At 34.1% G+C, this 23902-nt stretch overlaps 2 protein-coding genes across 2 annotated transcripts; one reads left to right on the top strand and one right to left on the bottom strand.

Annotated features, from left to right (window-relative positions):
* The first annotated feature begins 10989 nt into the window (after positions 1 to 10989).
* On the top strand, positions 10990 to 14856 carry LOC141674898 (uncharacterized). Its single transcript, XM_074481597.1, has 7 exons — positions 10990 to 11203; positions 11305 to 11731; positions 11878 to 12166; positions 12261 to 12633; positions 13547 to 13782; positions 14000 to 14296; positions 14413 to 14856. Exons 1-7 carry the CDS (start codon positions 10990 to 10992, stop codon positions 14854 to 14856), a joined length of 2280 nt encoding a protein of 759 aa, XP_074337698.1.
* Positions 14857 to 18569: 3713 nt separating this feature from the next.
* LOC141674897 (histidine kinase CKI1-like) lies at positions 18570 to 23467 on the bottom strand. The gene is made up of 7 exons (XM_074481596.1): positions 23380 to 23467; positions 23035 to 23267; positions 21430 to 22131; positions 20863 to 21238; positions 20214 to 20785; positions 18963 to 20105; positions 18570 to 18779 (listed from the first exon to the last, which is right to left on the bottom strand). Exons 1-7 carry the CDS (start codon positions 23465 to 23467, stop codon positions 18570 to 18572), a joined length of 3324 nt encoding a protein of 1107 aa, XP_074337697.1.
* Between the last annotated feature and the right edge of the window lie 435 nt (positions 23468 to 23902).

Genomic DNA, 23902 nt, shown 5'->3' with positions numbered 1-23902 from the left:
GTAATAAAATATTTTCATTCATAATTAAAACTTTGAAACATTCTTCACTAACATGGTATGATTACTTTTTTCAGTATGTTCGAAGAAAAGGTTCGCAAGCATCATACATTGATATTGAGTGATACTGAGATGGATACAATGCTACACAGTCGATATCTAACGTCACTTAAGCGATCTGGGAAAGAGAGATCCTCCATCTCTGATTCAAAATGTACTGATAAAATTATCAGGTATATAAAATATTGTATTCTTTGGGTCCTATGCGACAATTTATATAAAATGTGCTTGATAAGTGGTACTTGATATAGATTGATATAGTGTTTGATATAGAGTTTACAGGGATCAGGAACAAACTTGAATCAAGTTCAAGTCAGCGTGGGGATACGCCATTACCGGCATGTTGTGCCCCTGTAATCTTCCCTGATATTCCACATTATTAGTTTTCAGAAGTAATAGGTCACTACTCACTAGAAGTTTAGACTCCGGAACAAAGAAAATATTTTAAGTGTAATAAATATTTGTTGATTTCAGCTTTTATTATGAACATCTCCTCATCTAGAAAGTTAGAAACTCAAGATTAACCTTTGATAAAATTTTAATCTATGCCTATCAAAAATCTCTCTAACAATGGTAATCCAACTATTTTAGTTATAGTAATAAAGAACCTATTATGTGAAAATAATAAAAAAATTAAGCCACTAGTCTTGGTCCTAATCTTCTGCAGAAAACTGATCTAGGGACATAATTCCAGCTAGAAAATTTTGTAGTAAAGTGCATGTTGCACAAACCCGAGCATGTAATGTAACCTTGGACAACACAAGTGGGCCTAGCAAGGAAAGTTTAGGAAATTCTTTTAAGTTATGCAAATACTGGTAGTTACAGATTAGCATCTTAATATTCCAAATTATTATTCTGCATGAAACAAACCCCTTTTTATTACAATAATTCACACAAATATCTACATGCAGTAGGTTATCATGTAATATCATTGCTATGTAGAACTTTATCAAGGTATCAAACTCTTCTAACACTTTAAATTTCAGTGAAGGGACTTAATATGTTAGATGTATATAACATTTATAGGATTTGAACCGGAGACGATCACAAGAGTTCTTAATATCATGTTAGGTTGTCGGCCCTCCTTAAATCTTTATGCTAGAAACGATTCTAGAATGTATATCATTGTAATTAAAATTAAAATTTAATTATTTCTTTTGAATCTTAAAATGGCTTCTTATTAGGACTAATACTGAAACTTTAGAAGGGTGAAAATTTGGCCACAGTATGCAGCAAATCAGTGAAAAAGGAACATAATTACTAGAACAAGAACACCAAAAACAATGCCCACCTAAAAATTTCACTATAACAGATTAAGGGAAATAGACAAAGGGTTCCCGAGATAAAACTAGATGCATCATAAATTAAAAAGAGTTATCAAGGATTAAGAAATTAACTAAACAATCAATATCTTAACACATGGAAGTGAGTCTACTCATCCCCTTAGAGCATATCCGACAAACTCTTTATATAGACTCTTAAATGTTAAAACCAAACTTTCTAGACCTCTAAATTAAATTGAGCATTTAAATTTAGATAAAGGAATTAATAATACACTTTCAGACATCAAGAAATTCAATGACTACATAACAAAAAATCACTAAGCAGAATGTTTCTAGCGAAATCTCTCTTTTCTTTTCATAGCTGATATCTTTATATCCTGACCTCTTGAATAAAGGACTGGTACTTTGCCTTTTTTGAAAGAAAACAAGATGTATATTTGTCAAAATATCAAGTATTTGAAAATGTGCAAACTATGTAATAATTAGTGGACTATACAATGGTGGAGATGGTGAATTTACTGAGAGAAGTTAAGCTATCTTTATCTGTTCCTCAACTTTATCATTGACTAAATTGCTGCCATTTCAGGATTGATTGTCCAAAGGCGTTGCGAAATATATTGGCGATTATTCGCATGTTTTGGCCAGATGGTTGTGTTGGCATCAAAGAAATTGATAGGAAATCTCCTGGGTTCTGGAACAAGTGTATAGAGGAGTTCTTGGTATGTTGCACATCTTTGTTATATTCTTATATATTAGATTGTGTTTATTTTATAGTTGTTCCCCTTTATCTTATGCCTTATACTATATCTTTTTTTGTAGCGCTACTACACATGGGACCCGAGATTTGCCACTGAAGATGAGGCAAGGGCTTCCATACTTGTGCATATGCGAGACAACATGCGTCGTACACTTGCTGATGATAGGGAAAGGGCTGATGACAAGATCGCGGAAGCTGGAGGGACTTATGCAGATCATAGGCCCCCATATATGAAGCCTGGTGTTTGGTCCAGATTAGCGGAGTATTGGGTAAGTGAAGAATTTAAGAAAAAGTCTGATGCTGGTAAGAAGGCTCGAGCAGCTGTGAAAGTGCCTCACACTTCGGGAGCCCGTTCATTTGATCGTCGTCGTCGGGTATATCATTTCATCATAATTCTTGACTTGCATCTCTTTCCAATTTAGCCTTAGATTTCTTACTAAATATAATACACATATGTAAATGAGCAGCCTCTTATCCCAGCAAAGTAATATGAATGATTTCCTTTTAGTGTTTACAAAATTTATATTAATTAGTTCAGGGGAAAATCACAAAATTATAAATATTTATCATTTATTTATCATGAAGTTGAAAATTTTGATTTGACTGGTTATAAATTTTCTTAACAGGATTATATGGAGTCACACAATGGCAACCTGGATCATCTTGTTGTTTATAAGGACTGCCACACTTTGAAAGACAAGGAGAGAAAGGGCGATTGGATTACTGAGGACGCCAAAAATATTATTGTAAGTTCTTTTTATAGAGTATCAATTTATAGTAGTGCCAGCTTCCGAAAAAATGAATATCAATTTATAGAGTGAGCCTTCAAAATCAAAATTATCTGATCTTCGTAAATTAATAATCTCTAAAAATAGCTATATATCTAAAATTTAGTTGGTGCCTTTATGTGCTTCATTTTTTTAACTAGTTCATATGTGGTCTAGACGTCAAGTTATAGTCTACTTGCCTTCTGCCTTTAGTATATCTGAGCCTTCAAAAATCAAAATTATGTGATCTCTTACCAAAGTTTTACCACCTGTTGGATATCTTGACAAGAGTATGTGATTGAGTTGGTTGGAGAGCCGGGAGGCGGAGCATTATTCCCACCATTATTCCCACCATTATTTACTGTATTGTATGGATGCCCTGCCTATAGCAAAATTATGTGCTAAGGCTAATTTATACACAGACTCTCCGATTTTGAATTTTGATTTTGAATTAATTATAAAACTCAGTATAAAATAGTTCAGGCCTCAATAATATCTAAAAAATAGCTATATATCTAAAATTTTTAATTGTTAGAATTTTTAATTGTTCAGGCCTCATAGAAGTGATTAATTAAAATGGATGTGTATTTGCATAAAATAATACACCCCTAGCCATTTAATTCCACTGTGAGTATTATTGATGTTTATAATTGCCGGCACAATTATTCTTTCTTTCGATTCAGTGTCTAATTATTTTATTTATAGGAGCGCTATATTAACATATGCGGAAAGAAAGGAGTTGATCCTAAGGTGACCCAAATTCAGAGCTGGGTAGAGGCGGTGGGTGGAGTTCGTAAGAACGTGATTCTTGGACATCCACGGGTTCGAGCCTCTGATATTTACGGTATATTTCTTTTATAGACTTTAAATGTTTAAAATATGTGAGCGTGAGTTGTTACATATAGTTTCTTCCCAGTGATAATATATCAACATTATGTTGTTATAGAGCCTGGTGCACGTCCGCCACGTCCTCGGAAAGGAGAAGGAAGCTCTGGAAGATCTGCTTTGACTCGCTTACAAGATGAAATGTTCATGCGTGTCGTGGATGAGACCTTGGCCCAGGCTCGAGCCAATCCCGAAGAGTATATGTTAACACCCGAGCAGATTCGTCTCTTAGCACAGGGAGTGGTGGAAGGAGACTCCTCACTACCTCCGAACCATCCTATTACCAGAGAGACGCGTCAAGCTATTGTTAGGGTTGTGGTGGATGTCCTAAATAATATCTATAAGACTGACGGACCAGGAGCTGCCAAGGTATGATCAATTTGATTTTTTATTTAGTTTTATTAATTTTTTTATGCCTCGTCACTTGAAATCACTCCTGAATAATTGTTGGAAGCTGGAAACATAAAGGCCACCTAATTAACTCAAAACTTAAATAGGCCAGCTTAGCACCCACTAAAGATTAACTTGATTTCCTATATCTTGATTATTAACATTTCCTCATGCAAATTAAAATTGTAAAAAACCAGACATAAATATGGTCCAGAAGCACACTTGCGGGGAAATACCCAAAGAGAAATATACCAAGTTTATAAAATTCTGGTGCATGCTAGCCCCCAACCAAATACTAATACATCCCTAATCATATATTTATATGATTATATAAACTTGAGAGTAGGAATTAGGATTCTTAGTTGGTAAATTTTAATTAACACAATTATATATGGACCGCTACCAGTGATCAATCACATAACCTAATTCTGATCTTCTTGTACAGATACTAGTTTTATCCATAATAAAATGATGATAAATTTTCTTGCATTACACCAAAGTTGGAATTCATACAAATAAAATAACCTTATTACCTTCCAAATTATGCGACCCCTAAGTTTATGTAAGTGTATACAAGTGTAAAAACAATTCATAGTAATTCCTCATTTTAATATTATCTGAATATACTAAAATGTGAATCATCTTTAATATGATTTGGGATGCTACTCGCAATTCTTAATCCGGGTGCTGCTTGATGTTTAGTCGCGACTCCAAACACATGATTGAAATTAATAAATAGATACAAGCTCAATTTAATTACTGAATTCATGTTCAGGTACGCTATAATTAACATCAACAATTCAGTAAAATAGAGTATAAGTGTTTTATTATACTTAGATTGAACTCTACCAAATCTGGGTGTCACAAGGTCTATACTCTAAGTAATAGCCTGGGTTAGCGGGTGAGGGCCCTTGTTCGAGGGACAAACCTCGACTCCAACAGATCTGCCTATCTGGTGAAAACAAGGGCAAGTGTTTTTCATTTGATTCGGCATGGATGTCAATGAGGTTGTGATTACTTTGATTATTTTTTTAATTTTAAGTTTCTAATTCAGAATTAAATTTAGCAGCACCACTCGCATCATGTAGGAATTTATTATTTATATGATCATGTTTAGTCTTAACAATTTACTGTAATTTATTACTTCGCATGGCAGTTTGTCTCTTATTAGATATGACGGTTAACTTATTAAAGTGTGTATTATAGGGAAAGGCCCCAGCTAACGAAGATGATTCGGATGATGGTGAGAGCAATGACGAGAGTACCGAGTCTGATGAAGATCGTGACATGATCGGTTCTTTTTATGATCATGTCCCTCGCGGTGGTCCAGTCATTAGGGGTTAATTTTAGCTTTATGTATTTGAATATTTGTAAGATAACCAAGTTGTGCTTGTAAACTGAATTTGGTTTGTAAACTGAATTTGGTTTGTAAACTGAATTTTAGTTTGATTTATACTTTTGATTGTGAATTAGTACGGATTTACGGTATAACTAATATAAATTATGTATTGTGACTTGATTGTGAGGTTTAGAGTCTGTTTTAAGTTTGCGATTGCATAAGATTTTGGCAGGTTTAGAATTTAAATTGGAAGCCGAAAATGGGTGGATACTGAAAAATTAGAATTTGGTTATTCTGGAAAAACAAACTTACGACGGTTGTTCTTCAAACATTCCGTCGTAATTTTTCTGGAAAAACAAACTTACGACGGTTGTTCTTCATATATTCCGTCGTAATGTATCAATTTTCATATTTAAAAATATTTTTTTTTGAATTTTCATTTCACGGCTTGTAGACCCCACCTTCTAAAATACGACATTTTTTTGTCGTAACTTTCTAACTTACGACGAATTCTTCCGTCGTAAAATTATCCCGTAAAGTAATATCCGACATTTTTTCCGTCGTAAGTATATAACTTACGACGTTATTATTCGTCGTATTATACTATCTTACGACGATAAATTCCGTCGTAAGTTGATTTACTATTTTATTGAGTATGTGGGCCCCGCCTTCCTAACTTGCGACGCAATTTTAACTTGTGACGAAAAAACGAACTTACTACTCGACCAAAAATGACGATTTTTTTCCGTCGTAAATGGCTCAATTACGACGATTTCAGTTCAAAAAAACCGTCGTATTATAGTAACTTACGACGATAAATTCCGTCATAAGTTGATTTATTATTTTATTGAGTATGTGGGCCCCTTCTTCCTAACTTGCGACGCAATTTTAACTTGTGACGAAAAAATGAACTTACTACTCGACCAAAAACGACGATTTTTTTCCGTCGTAAATGGCTCAATTACGACGATTTCAGTTCAAAAAAACCGTCGTAAATGGCCAAATTTCTTGTAATATTCGTCAAATAAATTTTAGTTAAAAATCAGTCAAATCAAGATCCTTGGAATAACTTATTTCCACATAAATCCGTAGAAATGTCTTCCCGTTAAAAAAAGAATTTGTGGGATCAATTATAAAGTCGGACTTATTTCCGTGGAATTTGTTTTACCATTTAAGTACTACATATGTAAATATTATGAAAAATAAGGGGCATGTTAAAAGATTTATACCTTTTGTGTTTGTTTATCATTTTTCTTTTATCGTAGAGAACCCGCAGCCGCTCCCCTTCAGGTGCGCACCGGGTAAACCCCACGGGCTCACACAATAGCCTGCAAATCACGTGAACAAGATAAACTGCACTTAAGTGACATGCTCTGGTTCAGGAGGCATAATCATAAATTTTCCTCCCGTGAGATTCAAATCTGTGACAAAGAGGATAATTATCCCTCCTTAACCAAGAAAATAAATTTTCAAACTTCCGTGTAAGTTGTATGCTTTGAAATTAGTACTCAAATTTCAATGTCAAAATATTTCGTGGAGTTTCTTCGATGGAATCAACACTCCGTTCAATTTATACCATAGTCTGTTGGATTTAGTTCACTTCAAAAAAGTCTTCCTTTGGGGTTTCTTTTGGTGGAATGATAAATGTGTCAAATTTATAACCTAGTCCGTTGAATTTAGTTCGGTCACATGTAATATCTTTCCGTTATTTAAAATTTCCAAATCTAACAGTAATTATATACTCCATCCATCTCATATTATATGTCATGTTTTGACTTTTATGTAGTCAAATTGACTAGCTTTTGACTGATAATTAAGAAAAATTTATATATCATTTAAAAAAATTTGAAAAATACATTTGAAAGAGAATTAGATATATTTTCTAATGATGTACATTTTTAAATTTATTTAATAATAAATTAAGTGTAATTTACGATCAAAATTTGATAAAGTTGACTATAAACTAGTCAAAACATAACACATAATACGAGATGGATGGAGTATATATATATGTATATAGATGGAGTATATATATATATATATATATATATATACATATATATATATATTCTTAATTTTTAATCATATGCTTGCACTTTAGGATCAACATTATTTAATAATTCCACCACATTTAATCAAATAATCTTATATCAAATTTTATGTATACATGTTCGAGTAATATTATTGATCAAAGAGTGGATATGTACGACATAAGAGACATTGCAGAGGTAAATAGACATTTTAAGGATTTAGAGGGATGAACCAAATGTATGAGCAAAATTTTTTTACAACATACTCGATAGTGCTTTTGAACCTATTTATTCAAATAATAATATATCATTTTTTTTGAAAAAAGCTGCTTCATTTTAAGAACAAATATAATTATAGTATATTACAGTAATAACGGGTTTGATGAGTTTCTTAAAATCATTGCATCAGTTAGAAAAATGATAAAGGAATTACAGTGATATGAGAAGATTGATGCTTGAGATAACAATGATATGTTTTTTACAAGAAAAATAATGATAAAACGTACCGTGACATATGCACATAAAGTCGATAATAAGGCACCGAAGGATCGAAAAAAAAGAAGATCCCAAAAAGAAACTTGCATTATTTTCCTCGACTACAAGGCTTATACATTAATAAAAATACTACAAACTGTATGAAGTGGTACCACAATAGAGTTGTCGATGCCAATAGAGTTGTAGTTGATGTTTAGTTATGTCACCCAATCAAAATGTGGAATGTAAATAATTTGACCAAAAAGTTGTTTTTCAAAAAGTTGTTTTTCATTAGACATTCAGCTAACATGGTTGGTCACGTAATTGTGAGAAAGGCATGTTCATTTCCGCGTTGAGTGTTTGATGGGAGTTCTTTCTTGTCAGTTTGAATTATGTATTGTTGGCTCATTTGGCTTAATGCAACATATTTTTCATCAAAAAATAAAAAATAAAAGAGGAGGGAGGGTTTTATGAAAGGAAACAAAAACTAAAAAAATTTCGGAGGCTATGCTGATAAAAGAGGAGGGAGGGTTTTAAGAGAAAAAAAGGAGAGTAACAGTTTATTAAATATCATACTGCATTTTAATTAATGTTTTAAATGACTTTCTTTTCTTGACAAGTTAATTGTATTTCAATAAAAAATTTAGGTTTTTATCATTGAAATATTATTTTCAAGCTTTTTTTGCAAAAAGAATTTGAAGTCAGATTTTTACCCTATTTATGTAATAATTTAATTATAAAATTAAGATAACTAATACTAATTTCGGCTTAAATAATCTTAATTACACTTTTTTCCAAAAAACATTTTTTAGAGAGAAAATAAAAAAATAAAAAGAAGGTTACAGATTTGAGAAGAAATTTTCTTTATTTTTGTCTACAAAATCTTCTTCCCAATTTTGAAAAATCATGAGAGTAAAAAAATAAACTATTTTCTAATTTTTATTTTCTTTTAGAGATTCCCATTCCGAACACAGCGTAAAGTTATCGGAAAGAAGTACAAAATCCTTATTTGAAAAACTAAGAAAAGAAGAGGGATTTGAAAATAAAAAGAAGATGAAATTAACGCTATTAGGATTTTTTGTTAGATTTGTTAGAAAATGGAAAGTTTGAGGCATGTTTTAGACATGTTCTTGATGTAATTTCCTAAAACTAATTATTGGAGGTTGTTCCTTGTAATGAGGACTTAAACTTTCATGTTTGGATCTAAGTCATTTTCTTAGTGTAATCTATATAGAAATTGAGATGAAGTTAGTAGTTTGAAATGGGTTTGTGGGTTTTGTCCCACATTGATAAGTAAAGAGGGGTGTAGTGCTTTATATATATAGTACTATGTGTAAGAGTAGTATATCAACTACTAAGGCATGTGGATGTGCATGGTGTTATTGTGTGCCTCACGCGCGGCCACACATACACGGGCAGCCGTCACCTCGCCACGACACGACTCGGGTCGGGTCGAAGGGCGATTTGGGCGAATGTCCCGGCGTCTCGCGACCTGGGCGAGGAATTTTACTTAATGTTTAATTAAAATATTTACTAACTTATTATATTGTTTTATGATGAATATTGAATCTGTATAACAGTAAGGATTTGTTAAGTAACATCAATTGATGCACAGAACTCAGCCGTTGATAGACTGATTATGTGCATTATCCGTTGATGGACAGATCTTGACGTGCCTGGATCAGGATTTGTTGCATATGCATCCTGATGAATGGATCAGGATTTGTTGAGTGCAAATACTTATTGGGCTGGCTGTATCAGGATTTAACAAATCCTGATATTGACTGTTACACTTTTTGATTCTGGAAATAGTTCATTAAATACAATTTAAGTCAGAATATTCGTTTTAATTAATATATTATATTCAGTTACGTTCTGTGTTGTATTATATACCGAACAAAAATGTTTGGAATAAATATATACGTCAATTACATATGTGTGAAACCCTAGCTGTTATCAATCTATTTTTCTCTCCTCTATAATATACAGATCATAACATAGGTTTTCTGGGCGAACTGAGGTCAGGTCGCTATTGAGATTCACGTATCTATGGACGAATTGCCCTATATCCTGGAAGTGATATTGTTGCAACCCAACCCAGCATAAGTGGGGCAATAATCTCTTCAAGAACAGTCTAGACTTCTCGAAGGCTATGCGCCTTAGCTGTTATTGGTTCTTTCAGATTTCTTAAAGCTTCTGTTAGAGGTAAGTGTTCTATCCTATCTTTGTCAATTCAGTTACTAATTATATCTTGTTGTTTTGCCTTCGTGTTTTGTTTCGTTATTTGGTTTATTGCCTGTTCTTGCTTAAATCTTGATATATATAACTACCTCATTATTGCGCGTAGTGTTAGTACATATACCCAACAATATTTTCCAAACTCTCGAGAGTCTTTCATAAATAATAACAGCTTGTGTATACATGAACACCCATCCTGGAAATACGGCGGACTACTTATTTTCATGCATACATGGTCAATAGATAAGGTTGACAGGATGTATAAATATGTTAGAGTAAATAAAGGTAGGCAGCCATATGAAACAAAACAAGGAGTTAACACAACAACTAGAAGTTTGATAATATCATCTTGAAAATAAGGAAAAAAGCTGGTCATATGAGAATCCATGAATTAAGGTGGGCTGAAGGAAATCAAAGCTGCAGCTCAACAAAACCAGACGGGTTTTGTGTATATGTGCATTAGTGCCTGTAATACCTATAGGCTAAGTTAGCAAATATATCTATTATATATACTGGTGGCAGGAATATGTGTAAAAGTAGATTGCATATATATATATATATATATATATATATATATATATTGCAGAATAAAAAAAGAAGCAGAAGCTCTCTCTTTAGTGAAAATAGATAAAACAAAGGCAGTAATCCTGCCGTATCAAAAATAAAAGTTGTAGCTTTGTTCTTATTTGAGCAAATATTTTGTGTTTTACAGTAAGTCCATACACGTTTTCAACAAGTGGTATCAAAGTCAAGGTTACGTTCGTCAAAAATGGAGAATATGATGCAACCCAACATTCCAAAATTGACGTCCATAAATCACGGGAATTGGAGTATCCAAATGAAGGTGTTACTCGGTTCTTACGATAATTGGGAAATTATCGAAAATAGGTTAAACGAGCCCGCTGATGCAGCCGCTGAAGCAACACTTCTAAATGCCGAGAAGACGACGTTAAAGGAAATCCGGAAAAAAGATAAAAGGTGTTGTACACAATTATTCAAGGTGTTGATGAATCAACCTTTGAACAAATTTCAGAAGTAAAAACGGAAAAAAAAGCGTGAGAGATTTTGCAAAAATCATTCCTAGGCCTTGAAAAAGTTAAAAAGGTGTGGCTCCAGGTTCTACGCGGGGAGTTCAAAAATTTGAAGATGAAGAGTTCAGAAAATATTGGTGAATTTGTTACGCATTTGAAAATGGTGAAAAATCAGATGAAAAGAAATGGCGAAAGTCTCGATGATGTTCGGGTCATGGAAAAATTAATCCGTTCGTTGACAAAGAAATTTGATTATATTGTTACTTCTATCGAGAATTCAAAGGATTTGTCCACAATTTCAATTGACGAGCTCGTAGGTTCTCTTCAAGTCCACGAGCAACGAATGAATCAATATGATGATGCAAGCCATTTGGAGAAGGCATTACAAAGTAAAGTATCCATTGGCGACAGCTCTGGAAGCAGCAGTTCTACACGGGGCAGAAGTGGCTTTAGAGGTGGCTACCGAGGTGGACGTGGAAGGCATTCTTTCAACAGAGGACATAATACTGAAGGTATCAACCATCTGGTCGTGGTCAAAATTTCAGAGGTCATGGAAGAGGTGGATTTCAACGATGTGATAAATCTCAATTTCAATGTTACAACTGTAATAAATTTGGTCACTTCAGTTACGAGTGTAGAGCACCAAAAGTGGAAGAAAGGAGTCACTTTGCTACAGCAAAAGAAGACAAAGATGTTGGTTCTGCTATGTTTCTCACTTACAAGGGTGATGAGGAAGGCAAGAAGAATGTTTGGTATCTTGATTCCGGTGCGATCAATCACATGTCTGGCCACAAGGATTTATTTACGGAGATAGACGAGACAATCAAAAGAGAAGTTATTTTTGGTGATTCTTCAAAAAATTCCGGTCAAAGGGAAAGGTACGATTACGATTGTGACAAAGAATGGGGAGAAAAAGTATATAAATGGCGTTTATTTTATACCTGCTTTGAAAAGTAATATCATCAGTCTTGGTCAACTTGTGGAGAAAGGATATAATATTCAAATGCAGGATAATTCTCTTACCATCAAAAATACGGTTCAAGAATTGATCGCTAGAGTGGAGATGTCAAAGAATCGCCTGTTCATACTCGATATGCAGATGAAGGTGCAGAAGTGCTTAAAGTCGGTCACTAAAAATGACTCGTGGCTGTGGCACTTGCGATATGGTCATCTTGGATTTTATGGCTTAAAATTATTATCAAAGACAAAGATGGTGGACGATTTTTCAGAAATCAATGAACCAGAAAATTTGTGTGAAGCATGTGTCAAGGGGAAACAACACAGACAAAGATTTCCTGTTGGAAAATCATGGAGAGCCAGGAGGCCATTGGAGATAGTTCACACAGATATAGCTGGTCCATTTGATATCCCATCCCTTGGAGGTAATAGGTATTACGTAATATTTATTGATGATTTTAGAAGGAAAAGTTGGGTGTATATCATCAAATAAAAATCAGAGGCTCTTGATAAATTCAAGGAGTTCAAAGTATTGACGGAAAAACAAAGTGAACATTATTTGAAGACACTCAGATTGGATAGAGGAGGCGAGTATACTTCAAATTTGTTCAGGAGTTTCTGCAGAGCACATGGTATAAATCATCAATTGACAACATCATAGACTCCACAACAAAATGGCATTGTAGAAAGGAAGAATCGCACTATTCTTGACATGGCAAGAAGCATGGTGAAAGCAAAACACTTTCCAAGAACTTTTTGGGCCGAAGCCATTCTATGTGCAGTTTATTTGTTGAATCGTTATTCAACAAAAAGTATCAGAAACAAAACTCCAAATGAAGCATGGAGCGGGAGCAAACCATCAGTTGGACATCTCAGAATTTTAGAGTGTATTGCTTATGCCCACGTTCCCGATCACAAAAGGAAGAAGCTGGATGATAAAGGCGAGAAATGCATCTTTACCGGATATGACAAAAAGAGCAAGGCGTAAAACTCTATAATCCTCTAACAAAGAATTTAATCATTTCTCGAGATGTTGAGTTCGATGAATCAGATTACTGGAGATGGAGCGAGGAAGAAAGAAAAATTCCTGCTTAATTCTTTAATGATGATGATGACAATGATGACTCAAACAATGAAGATGACGGAGATGATGACCAACTCCTCCACAAAGTCTGACTCAACAAACACCTACGTCGACACCATCAATGGGAGGAAGCAGCAGTTCAGAGGGAGCACTAAGAAAAATGCAGAGTCTGGATAATATCTATGAAAAAACCAGACCGGTACAAACATCTTTTGATTATTCTCTATTTTATTTAATGGTTGAATGTGATCCAGTTACATTTGAAGAAGCTTCTGAAGAAAGCAAATGGAATAAAGTCATGGACGAAGAAATTGGCGCAATCGAGAAGAATGATACTTGGGAGCTAACAGATCTTCCTGAAGGACATAAAACAATTGGCGTCAAATGGGTCTACAAGACAAAGACCAATCAAGATGGAGAAGTTGAAAAATACAAGGCGAGGCTAGTAGCTAAAGGCTACAAACAGAGATACAAGATTGACTATGATGAGGTATTCGCTCCAGTTGCAAGAGTTGATACCATACGACTTCTTACAACAATTGCAGCTCAGAACCAATGAAAGATTTTTCAGATGGACGTCAAGTCAACATTCTTGAATGGCTATCTCGAAGGAGAAGTCTACATTGAGCAGCCACCTGGATATGTTTGGAAAGGCAAGGAAAATAAAGTCTATTGGCTAAAAAAGACACTATATGGTTTGAAACAAGCTCCGCGAGCATGGAATACAAGGGTTGATGAATATATACGAGCGTGCCCTCTATACGAAGACAAATTCAGGGGAAAATAGCCCTGATATGTTCAACGATTTTAAGAAGATTATGACTAATGAAATTGAGATGACATATATTGGTCAAATGTTGTACTTTCTTGGAGTCGAGGTGAATCAAAGCAAAGAGGGGATTTTTTTGTCACAGAAAAAATATGCGAAGCGGATTTTGAAAAAGTTTAGAATAGAGGAATGCAAGCCAGTAAACACGCCAGCAGAACCGAGCATAATGCTCAGAGTTAATTCAACGAGAGAGTCAGTAAATTCGATGGTGTTCAAAAGTTTGGTTGGAAGTCTGAGGTACCTAATTTTTACTCGTCCAAATATTATGTATGCAGTTAGATTGGTTAGTAGGTACATGAAGAAACTGAAGTAAGATCACTTCATGCAGCTAAAAGAATCTTGAGGTACATAAAAGGTACACTTGATCATGGTCTGTTTTACACGCATTCTCAAAATCCAAAATTAGTTGGCTATTCAGATAGTGATTATGGTGGTGACTTGGATGACGGGAAAAACACTTCGGGATATGCTTTTCATAACGGTTCAGGGATATTTTCATGGTCTTCAAAGAAGCAACAAACAGTTGATCTCTCAACATGTGAGGCAGAATACATCGCAGCAGCAGTGTGCACATGTCAAGCTATGTGGCTAGTTTACATATTGGGCGAGTTAAATCTCGTAGAGGAAGGTCCGGTTCAAATTTATGTGGATAATAAATCCGCTATTTCTCTCACAAAAAATCCAGTCGCAGCAAACACATCAATATTAAATATCATTTTCTTCGCGAACAAGTGAATGATAAAATCGTGGAGTTAATGTACTACAACACAGAAGAAAATTTAGCGGATATATTTACAAAACTGTTGAAGCCGGACGTGTTCCATAAAATAAAAGAGAAGCTCGAAATGCAAAGTCGAGTTTGAAAGGGAATGTTGGATTTTCCAAACTCTCGAGAGTCTATCATAAATAATAACAGCTTGTGTATACATGAACACATATCCTGGAAATATGGTGGGCTACTTATCTTCATGCACGCATGGTCAATAGATAAGGTTGAGTGTTGACATGATGTATAAATATGTTACAGTAAATAAAGGTAGACAACCATCTATACTCTTTACTAATAAGCGAAACCATGTATAATTTGGTGCTAAAAGTACCAAAGTACCAAAGTACCAAATTTTGGTACTTACCTGACATAAGTTGACTTCTATTCTCAATAAACTTTGTTTTTAACGCAAATCGACTTATATTCTTTGTCAATTTTATTTTCTTTTTAGTTACTGTTCATCCAATTGTCTATTTACTTTATAAAATAAAAATATTTTTTAAACAATTTGGAAATTATATTAAAAATTTATTAAGTTACGTTAAATTAAGTAAAATAACTTATATTTATTTTCAATTTTAGAAAAACTACAAACTACTAAGTAAACTACTGATACGAATTAACTTATATTCTTTGTAAACTTTATTTATTGATAAATTATATTAAAAATTTATTAAGCTACGTTAAATTAAGTAAAATAACATATATTTACTTTTATTTTGAAAAACTACTAACTACAAAGTAAACAAAAAATGACCAAAATACCTCTTTTTAGATGTGCTTTTGCCCAAAATACCCATTCTGAAAAAATGTGCCCAAAATACCCACCAGATACTCCACTGATACTGGAGTATCAGAATGATACGCCATTTTCAATGGAGTATCAGGGTGATACTCCTTTGTCAGCAGAGTATGATGTTAGATACTCTTGTGTCAGTGGAGTATCAGTCCTGATACTCCTTTCCCAGTGGAGTATCACTATTATTTTTTTTTTTAAAAATATTTTAAAAAAATAATAATAAAATTTTAAAATTTTAGATGGTTCTCCACTGACAAAGTAGTATCTCACATGTTACTCCATTGACAAATGAGTATATGGGTCGATACTCCACTGACAAAGGAGTATCATCCTATACTCCACTAAAAATGCAGTATTTAGTGGGTATTTTGGACAGCTTAAAATTCTGGTGGGTATTTTGGGCCATTGTTATTTAAAAATGATTATTTAGGTTTTTCACCCCAAAGTAAACTATTAACACGAATTGACTTCTATTCTCTGTAAACTTTATTTTTTATAGTATTATTTTAAAAATAATTAAGTAATAACAAATGACTTTCGTAACATTTATTAACTTTTAAACTGAAAATTATTGATTTAACGATTGTATTTGTTACTGTCCATCACAACGTTTATTTACTTTAAATTAAAAAATATATTTTAACAGTAACAAATTTATGGGCTGTATTTAGATCATATTACGTAATATTAAATTAAGTTTAATAACATCTATTTACTTTTAATTTGTAAATTAAATTTTATCGATAATTAAGTAATATTAAATAAACTATTTTGAAAAGGCTAATTATTAGATAATTATCAAATTATATTAATAATATTAAATTATTTAAAGAACAGATATTTGGTTCATAAGATAGAGATACAATTCGTTTCACAAAAATAAAACTAATATGTTAGATTTCTATATCAAGTAAAATAATGCAAAACTAGAATTATAGTGGAAAATTTCATAATTAATTCGATTCTTTTTAACCACGTATCTATTTTTTGCAAGTACCAATTTAATATTGATATTAATATATTAATTTTAATTCGTGTTTCGTACGGATTATAAATAATTCTCTATATTAATTCGATATTTTTAACCTCGGGCCCGTATTTCGCATAGGTTATCAACTATCTATACTAATAAGAAAACTATGTTTAGGTCTTAAATCTTGGTACTCACTAAAAAATTATTCAACTATTTTTAAAATTTTATGTAATAAAATCTCAACGGACAAATATTAACTTGTACTCTCCTTATATTTATTTCCCTTCAATTTTATTTTTTGCGCAACATTTAAGCGTCTATTTACTTTGAAATAATCGTATTAGTAAGTTAACGTGTCAGATTTATATAAGTAAATAATTAGGTGCATACATAACTAGAATTATACGGTGAAATTTTAGTGTTACACTTAACTTCGATTTTTTTAACTACATATTTTAACAGCATTTTATATATTATATTATGAGTTTCAATACTATTATTTTTAATTTAGGATCCGTGCTTGGCATGGCTAGTATGAAACAAAACAAAGAGGCAGCTAGAAGTTTGATAATATCATCTAGAAAATAAGGAAAGCAGCTGGTCATGCGTTGAATCCATGAATTAAGGTGAGCTAAAGGAAATCAAAGCTGCAGCTCAACAAAACCAGGCGGGTCTAATATATATGTGCATCAGTGCCTGTAATACCTATAGGCTAAGTTAGCAAATATATCTAATATATACAGGTGGCAGAAATATGTGTAAAAATAGACTGCATATATATATATATATATATTGCAGAAGTAAATTAAAAGCAGAAGTTCTCTCTTTAGTGAAAATAGATAAAACAAAGGCAGTAATCCTGCTGTATCAAAAATAAAAGTTGTAGCTTTGTTCTTATTGAGTGAATAGTCTGTGTTTTACTGTGAGTCCATACACGTTTCCAACATTTTTCAAGCCCACTTCACAAAGCAATGTAGGAACTAACCAGAACTAGAAGCATCAGTATTAAAACTAACCAGGCCTATCAGAGTATACTCAGACTTACAAATTATCGATCTTTTGCTAAATTAATAACCAATCGTTTCATTTGCAAGGAATCCGATAATAATCAGAGTAAAAAAGTCAATGCTGATAGTTCATTCCAATTTCAGGAGATATATGTAGTTTCTTTCTTAACTTCCCTTCAGGCTGGCTGTTGCAGTCATTGCTTAAATTATATGTCTCAACTTCACATAACAAGGTTATAGCAGAAGTTTATGCCTAATCAATTTTCAGATAAGTACAATTATGATAATAATTAAGCTACGAAAACTTGAACTACGTCTGAACATTCTGAAAGGTTATAACCACATAATTGACTTTAGCACACTGGTACTAAGCATAAGAAGCTTCTGAAAGGAATAATCTAAAAGTTGTAAAGCTTCCACATACGTCTTCTACAATCATGTGTAATTAGATTCCATGCATGTATGTTACAAGCTTCTGCAGGTAAAAACTCGTTATAGCATGACAGGGAACTTACAAGTTACAGGTTGTCATTGTCTCTATAAGGCTGCTTTAATTTTTATAGCAGGGCAATGCATAAGGTAACAATCTAATGTTAAGTAGGCTGATTAATTACTTAACTTCATCATAAATAAGGGTCTGGCTCAAAGACCAGAATACATAAATTGATTTTGAGCATGGACAGAATATAAACTAATTTATCTTTTACACATGATGTGAGATGAATACATTGAAAAACTGAAATTAAGTCGATTAAATTCAACTTAAGAAATATAAAACCCATGTAATGTTTAAAAGTAAATGAATCCTCTGTACAACAAAGCCTCACCAATCATACATGACTACAGGTACATATTTAGTCACTGGAGATACATGAATGACGTTCTTACACTATAACTTTCTTAGTTGTCGAGAAAAAGTTTGGTAACTTCTTCAATCCTTGCGACATTCAAGGGTTTGGACAAGTTGTAATCCACTCCCGCATCTTTCATTAGCCGTATCTCTTCACCATCTGTGTGTGCACTCACAGCAAAAATGGGTATGTGCACTTTGAATTTAGCCTCTTCTTCTCTGATGCGCCTGGTTGCTTCGATTCCATTCATGACTGGCATCTGATTAATATTTAACATCATTGTTAATACGTATGTTCATATCGTTTTTGTGCACGTGTGATGAAAATGTGCGTGTGTCATGTGTAATGTTGCTTAAGAACAACATTCTGCAATTTCATAATGTTTTTTTAAATATTCGATAATTAGCCACAAGATATAATAAATAAGACATCAAATAAGTACCTCGCAGTCCATGAAAATGCAATCGTAAGGCAAAACATGAGATGCCCTTTGACCATTAAGGGCTTCGCAGACAGTCAGCACAGCCTCTTGCCCATTAGCGCATACTTCAGTAATTGCCCCAAGCATAGAAAGAATGGTAGTAGCAATTTTTTGAAGCAGTGGCTCATCCTCTACAAGCAGCACTTTCTTCCCACTCAATGGTTTATCAGCTTCTTTGATTTCTAAAGAAGATGATGCAACTGGCCTTGTCTGAAATACAGAAGTACTAGCTTCATTGACGGCAGTAGTTGTTTCCGAGCTGATGGTTAGTGTCTCGCTATGTATCGATGCTGGGGTGGCCTCTGGCATCTCTCCCCCAAACTCGGGAAGAAGCTTTAGTACTTGATACAGACGTGATCCGTGGAAAGGCTGGGAGATGATGATATCGCTTGCAGGAAGTTTGTCTTCACTGAGGCCTTGTAGCTGAATATTATTAGATCCAGGTCTATCTAGCCAGACGACACTGTTAAAACCTGTAGCAATGTTTTTCCTGAATTCTGCTACAACTCTGCTAAGCTCACGGAATGGTGCACCATCCGTATCAATCACAATCAGTATAAAGCTTAGAACAACACTTCCTCTCGTGGTTGACCTTCTATGCGTGGGGGGCATCTCCTGATCAGTTCCATCTAGAGAACTCAACGGCACTTCTTTGGATCTTGTACTTGAATTGCGAGGTACAGTTATAGCTTGAAGAAGTGCATCAGACCTCTTGGAAGAACGGCTTGAAGAAAGAACTCCCTTGTTCCTGATTTTCTTTAAAGTAGTCGAAAGTTCTTCAATGTTCCTCGTGACCAACACTTTGAGTCCTTGTCTTTCGTAGAATTTCTTACAAACTTTCCGCCTTTCTTCATTTTTAATGAAGATCACAACTTGGGATCCTTCAGTGTTTGGGCTGATAATTAAGTTCAGACTTCGAGCTGAATATGATTCACCAGATGACATGCGACCACCGACACTTTCAATATCGTCAGATTGATCTCTTCCACTGCTAATCCTCTGGTCTGTTTCACATACAGAAAAATACGTGTTGAACTTGAAGCAAGTCCCTCTTTTGCACGCATCTTTATCAACAATCTCTATATCCCCGCCCATTAAGCGTACCTGATAAAAAATAACAGATTAAAATTTTCAGTAATGCACAAGCATTCTTTGCATATGGTAGGACCACTAATAGCGTATAAATTTGCATTATAAGCGAGTTATACGTACCAAAGATTGAACGATACCAAGTCCGAGGCCCGTGCCCTCTTTTCCAGCTGATGTCTCCTTGATTTGGGCGTAATTATCAAAAACAGTTTCTTGTTTATCTTTGGGAATGCCGACTCCTGTATCATCGACCTCAAAGATAAACTCCACGCAATTTTCATTCTTTTGAAAACTGTTCACAGTTGTTCCATAATCGGTACAGGCTTCAATCCCTAGAATCCATAATAACCATGACCAGGGACCTTTCCTAGTTGAATTGAGTCTTGAACTAGAACTTCTTGGTTTTCTAGCATATGCTCTTACCGAAACATACCCTTCCGAGGTAAATTTTACAGCATTACTTAGTAAATTTGATAGTACCTGTCTCAGCTTTTTACGATCACCTTTAACGTGATCAAACTTGTTGACAGAACCATCACTGAGATCCAACACAACATCAACGCCTTTCTTGATCCCAACAGCATGAAACAAGTCAGTGACATCCTCAATTAACTTCGACACTTCAAATTCTTCTTCGTCAAGGGGGACTTTTCCCGCTTCTAGCTTACTTCTGTCCAGTATGTTGTTCAGAATAGCTACACAAACAAAGAAACATTATTCACGTACTAATATATTACAATTTTGGTAAATAAAATTACATGTCTTATTATACCTAAAAGATCGTCGGAACAAGTTTTCATGCGCATTATATTTGCCTCCAAATCAGATCCACGATCAACTTGAATCAGGGCTATTTCTATTAGACCGGCAATCCCTGCTAGAGAGCCACGGACATCATGGCTTGCACTTGCGTAGTTTGTACTCTTCTGGATACATTTCCTTTCTACTTGAGCTGTTGCATCCTTTTGTTTCCTTAATGCAACACCCAACTGTATCACTCTTTTTAATGCTACAACAACTATGACAACAAAAAGAACAGTTAGAACGAATATTAGGCCGATCGTCGCAAAAAGATACTGGTACGATATACTGAAGTGTTTGTGCAGGGATCTCTCTGGTCCCTCAAGTGGCATAGCCAATACGAAAACCTGCAAATAAAATGATAAGTAAAAGTTGAGATCTTTTACATGACTATATATTTACAAGAAATATGTAAATGTGAATGATGTGTTTAGTTTATGTTCACTTGCAATGTTAGAAACCAGTTCAAGTAAAATGGTTTTACATCAATGTAATTATCTTAATATTGAAAAATAACAAGTAAAGAAGATATACATACCGTATCTACCCCAATGATTTCAACTTGAGAACAATATGCATCATACTTTGTTCCAGAAGCGGTGATAGTCTTAGGTCGTAGTGTGCCATCGTTTTCTTGGCATGTAAGATTGCCAACAATATGGCCCTCTAATTTATCACCGCTTTGATTTGACAACACAAATGCAACAGAATTGTTACTGTCAATAACAATTCTAGTGTTCTGAATGTTTGCTTTGTTAAGTACTTGCCCATCCTTCGTAGCCAAAAACAAGCTCCCATCATTTCTGATGTTTCCACTTAAGGATTGCACTATCCCCTTTGTTTCAAACCCCATAGATACTGCTCCTCTCCCATCCATAAGAGCGGTGTTAAAGAACAAAATATCTTGGCTATCAATCCACGAATGTCCTACTGAAGAATTTCCATTTGCACTATCCAGGGCCACTAGGATTGATGGAACAAGCGATGTACACGGATGCAAAGTAACAACTCCAAATAATTCCCCGTTTTCGCGATTCACAGGCTGAGAATAGCAAGTGAGGTTGTAATTTTCTGTAGCCATTTCCTTGTCCACCGGAAATAATGAGGTGTTTGTATAAACTGCAACAGTTTGCTGATTGGCTCCATTGTAATATGAAAATAACAAACCATCTTTTCCAATGAATGATACTTGAGACACATATGGAATCGTTGAGAATGCTTGAAATAACAGAGGAGCCACCTACAAGTATGAATGACAAATGCCAAATAGTTATCCCATTATATCTTACATTCCTTTATAAATTCCTACCTCAAAACAAATAAAAAAATTATTTTTTTTGACATCTATACAATACCTGAGTAACATCGTATAAATTACAACATTTATATAAGGTCAATTAATTAATCAACAGCAAGCCTAACAAGCTATGAAGTAAGAATACGGGTGCGGTAGTGCGAATGGGGGAATACAGTATTTGGAAAAATATAATAATATGAAAGTTCACGTAGTGAACACGGCGTATATAAATAGAAACAATTATAGATTTCATGTTAAACATATTAAAACCTATCAACAAAGTCAAATATTGCATGAAGAATGAACCAAATCTAAAACACAAAAAACAAAAATGATTATGAATCGATACTTTTGTAATAACAAAAAAGACGGGGATACTTTGTTTCAAAGAAAAGACATGGATACTTTATTTTGTGAAAGTAGTTCGTTGACATAGTATTTGACTACAACTTCTCAAGATAAAATTTTAAATTGGTGTTATGTGTTCCATACTGCAAACGTGTGTCCGAGTATCCGACACCGAGACTCCGCATGTGCCTCAAGTGTCCGTATTTTGCGAAAGTAGTTTGTTGACATAGTATTTAACTACAACTTCTCAAAATAAAATTTTAAATTGGTGTTGTGAGAGAATGTGTATGTCTGATACGGAAACGTGTGTGCGAGTATCCGACACAGAGACTCGGCATGTGCCCCAAGTGTCTGTCTCCGATACGCGGAAACGTGTGTTCGAGTATTTGGCCCCGAGACTCGGCATGTGACCTAAGTGTCCAGGCATCATGAATTGCAAGTATCTAGCTATGCGATTTCATATTGCAGCTCGAGAGACACATAAAGAAACAAATATACCTCAAATTCAATGACGGGAATCGGTAGTTGTGTTGCATTCACACGGGAACTTAGGATTCTTGCCAGGTTGTTTGCTGATGATTGCAGTGGTGAAAACAAATCCGCCTTCACTCCAACCCCATAAAGTATTTCCTGTTGAAGGTTTTGCGAAAACAGCCTCACATCTTGTTCTATACTCTTACCTCTACTGTGCCAGTAGTTAAACATCAAACTTGAAGGCACCAGTACTGCCCCTGCCTGCAGGCATGCATGTAAATCATTAATTTCCAGATTTGACAATAATACTCAAATCATGTATTCCTTTTTACTAATATATATTTTGTAAGAAAAGCTTTGAGGAATTACCAGAACCAGGAAGAGCACTAGTGGTCGCATGACAATCAGATCGATTAGCAACATCTTGCAGAGTAACAAAATCTTCCTGCATTGCCATTATAATTTTGTGATAGAATGTAAATATTTCAATTCAGGTGTATGCACCACCATTAATAGGTGAAAAATAATTAATATATTGGAGTAACAATAGTTTTGTTACACCATTAAAACAAGATAATCTGAAATAATTACAAAATTGTATAAATACAGAGAAAAGCTATGTAAAAAAATACCTAATCTGAAAATCTCTGAGAAGGGTTTCCAGAAAGAACAGTGAGGCACCGGAGAGAGAGACTGGGAGAGAGAAAGCTGCGAGAGAGATTGAGTGAATGTTAAAACTAAGAACTGTGCAGTTTAGTATTTGTAAGAAAGTATGCATATCTGTAAAAATCTTTCTTGCATATTTTAATATCCATGTAATGATTACTTTTTTTAATTTTCTTGCATATTTAGATTTTGTTATAAATGGTAGTATTTATTCCTTTGATCATCT

Source organism: Apium graveolens, chromosome 7, assembly GCF_009905375.1.
Source record: "Apium graveolens cultivar Ventura chromosome 7, ASM990537v1, whole genome shotgun sequence".
In the NCBI taxonomy this organism is placed as follows: domain Eukaryota; kingdom Viridiplantae; phylum Streptophyta; class Magnoliopsida; order Apiales; family Apiaceae; genus Apium; species Apium graveolens.
Note: the sequence above shows the minus strand (reverse complement) of the source record. Positions and strands in the feature narration are given on the sequence as shown.